The following is a 2,979-nucleotide window of genomic DNA, read 5'->3' as shown; positions in this document are numbered from 1 at the left end:
TCCAGGGTGGGCTCGGCTGGGCCCCCACTGTGCACGTTGGGAGCTATAGAACCACAGGTGTCCTTAGTTCAGCTCCTTCCTTGGTCAACTCAGGGGGGATTCATGCCAGTTTCCCAGGACTGACAAAGAAAAACACTGTGCATGCTGGCTCGTGGGTATAATCAAAACTGTGAAGCACAGATAGGAGGATTCTTGGGACTCACAGTCAGCCAGTCTAGTTAAATTGGCAATTACTAGGCTAGTGGGAAACCCTGTCCTTTAAAAAAAGACAAGAAGATGGATATCATCTTCGAAATGACAGCTGGGGCTGTTCTCTGGCCCCCACTTACATGTGAGCATGAGTGAACCTGAGCACACATACATGTCTCTGACAGTAGTGGTAACTAGTACACGTGGTACCCACATCTAGACTTCCAATAAAAGGAAGCAGGGTACCTTGGAGACACAGCTGAGTCCAGACCAGGGCAGGAGAGTCACAAAGTCAGCTGTGGGTTCTGAGCAGTAGCTTTTACTTTGTTTTGGGACAGGGTTTCCCTATATATAGCTCTGGCTGGCCTGGAACTTGTGGCAATCCTCCTGCCCCTCACTTCCAAGTGCCGAGATTATAGGCATGTGCTACATGCTTAGCTTCTTAGTGCTTTGTAATTCTCGCCCATTTGTCAAAGTTGTGTTGACGTGAATATGCCAAAGGGACACTGGATACAACATTGGACGTACCCCCCTCCCCACCCCACGATCCAATAGTAACGACCTGAGCAGCCAAATGAATACACCAGAATTAAATACTCAAAGTGTAACATAAACATACCTGAGTCCATGCTGACACAAATAATTGAATAACTAATGAGGGTGAAATCTCCCATGCAGGAGTGATGTAAATAAAGGCTACGGCTGTAGCTCAGACCATAAACTGGGCATGGTAACATGCCTGTAACCTCAGCATTCCAAAGTGAGGCAGGAGGAATAGAAGTTCTATGACTTCCTTGGCTATAAAGTAAGGTTGAGATCAGCCTGAACAGCGGGAGGCCCTGTTGGGAGTAGGGGTAGGGGAACCTGACCTATACTTGGATGGTTTAGAAATATTGTGAGGATTTCATGGGCAAATACACCTGAAAGTGCCTAGAACTGTATTAGACTGGCTGGTGTAACAAAAATATTTATTTTGAAGGAAGGTGAGGCAAGGGATTGCCCCAGGCACCTGGGGTATGGGAAGCCTCCTTGGCAGAGGATGTGTGTTGTCCCTTAAAAGTGGACCTCTTGGAGGGGGAGTTAGTAATTGGAGGCCACATTGACATTGGGCTCTGCTGTTGCCCAGGCTTGGGGACAGTAGATCTCTTAGGGGAGACCTTGGGAGGGATCCTGGGCACTGCCTTGGGGGTCTTCAGTCTGGAAACTAGGGAAGGCTCCATCAGAGGCTGGTTTTTTAGCCAGCTATACTCTTCTTCGGTTTTGGAGGAAGAGCAGGAGGCCAGGGAGGGCAGCGGGTGGAGCCTCATCTTTGTCCTCAGTCTGCACCGGCAGAGGCAGGTTCCACGGAGTGGGGGCAGGGAAAAGTCTTCCCACCATCTGGCTTGCTCTGGGGAGGGCCTGGGCCAAGCCATCAGGCCCCACACTGAGTCCTTCCGGGGTGCTCCGAGAAGGGCCTTGATCCTGAGACAAGAAAGAAAGAATGGCAGAGGGTGAAGAGGAAGCAGCGGAGTGGCAGAGGCCAAGATGATTGACTGAGGATCTCCAGGGAGCTGGACAGAGGGATGGAGGAGGCAGAAGTAACAGCGCTATGTCATACGTACCTGTTCTCTTCCTCTTTCTCATGTTCTTTGTCTACATTCTCCTCCTCCTCTCCCTCCTCCTCCTCTTCCTCCTCTTCCTCCCCCTCCTCCTCTTCCTTTTCTTTGTCCCAAATATCCTCCACTGGTAGGATCTTGGACACAGGACTGAAGATGGAATTCACCCATCTTTCCTCTTAAAAAATAGGGGTGGTAGGAACCTCATATGAAGAAGGAATCCAGGATTGACAGATTCAGGGTTTGGGGAAGAATCATACCCCTTCCTATGTTACCCCCACCTTCCCTAGCTAACCCTCTCACCCTAGGTTTCTGCTTTAGGCCTGCTGATGCCAGAGTATTTGGACACTGATCTTGCCACTTAGAATATATTGACAGTCTCAGTTTTTTTTTGAGACGGTGTCTCATTATGTAGCCTAGGCTGGCTTCAAACTCATGATTCCCCTGGCTAGTGCAGCCTTCCCAGTGTTGGGATCACAGTTATGTGACACCATACCTGGCTCTTGGTTCCTTTGCCCGACAAAATTCTACCCATTAGGTAAAGCCAGCCCCAACCTGGACCATTCATCACCTTGACAGGCAGACACCTTGGGTAGGTCCCCTCAACCCCTCATTCCTCTCTAACAGCCACCACCACCTATGTTTGTACCTGGCATGTCAGGGGCGCCTACTGAGAGCCTTACTGAGCCATTGAGCTTTCTTCCTTGACTATATAAATCTCTAACCAATATTTCTGTATAGATTTGGATTTGAGGTCATTTCTGTTCATGTCTGTCCTTGAGACAGACCTCCTAAGTCACTTGTCCAGTGGACTACAGGCCATGGGAGTTGCCCATGCCACTCCATCCTATCCACTCAGGAATAGCAGGCAAGGGAATGTGAAGGAGACTGCTTTATCTTAGCTTAAAGGGAAGAGCCACACCTCCAAACCCATTGTGACATCATCCTTGTGAGTCACATCCCAAAGGAACCACAGTGTCTTCACCGAATCAGGTTTGTTAGGCTATCTGGAGGTGTTCATTCTACCTCCATCTCCCCAGATCAGTGTAATGGATGGCATCACAAACAGAGCCCACAGCTCTGGAGTCAAGTGGGAGTAGGTTACCCTGGAGCTAGACGGGCAGATGGGCAGGGAAGAAATTCTTCCCAAAACCCTGGACCCTACACTCAGGCCCTAGCTAGCAGCGGCTCTCTG

The 2,979-nt window shown here is 49.7% G+C and overlaps 1 protein-coding gene across 1 annotated transcript; it reads right to left on the bottom strand.

Annotated features, from left to right (window-relative positions):
• Window positions 1-1,157: 1,157 nt before the first annotated feature.
• Window positions 1,158-2,630, bottom strand: LOC103163807 (histone H3.v1). The gene is made up of 3 exons (XM_027394511.2): window positions 2,573-2,630; window positions 1,791-1,962; window positions 1,158-1,650 (listed from the first exon to the last, which is right to left on the bottom strand). Exons 1-3 carry the CDS (start codon window positions 2,628-2,630, stop codon window positions 1,158-1,160), a joined length of 723 nt encoding a protein of 240 aa, XP_027250312.1.
• Between the last annotated feature and the right edge of the window lie 349 nt (window positions 2,631-2,979).

This window comes from Cricetulus griseus, assembly GCF_003668045.3.
Source record: "Cricetulus griseus strain 17A/GY chromosome 1 unlocalized genomic scaffold, alternate assembly CriGri-PICRH-1.0 chr1_0, whole genome shotgun sequence".
NCBI classification, from domain to species: Eukaryota; Metazoa; Chordata; class Mammalia; order Rodentia; family Cricetidae; genus Cricetulus; species Cricetulus griseus.
The sequence above is the reverse complement of the archived record's forward strand: the minus strand, read 5'-3'. Positions and strand labels throughout refer to the sequence as shown.

Coding starts and splice junctions, on each gene's coding strand:
- LOC103163807 (XM_027394511.2), bottom strand. CDS start 2,630: ATGGAGTGGCATGGGCAACTCCCATGGCCTGTAGTCCACTGGACAAGT. Junction 1,963..2,572: donor CTGGACAAGTGACTTAGGAG/GTCTGTCTCAAG, acceptor CTATTTTTTAAG/AGGAAAGATGGGTGAATTCC. Junction 1,651..1,790: donor GAGAAAGAGGAAGAGAACAG/GTACGTATGACA, acceptor TTCTTGTCTCAG/GATCAAGGCCCTTCTCGGAG.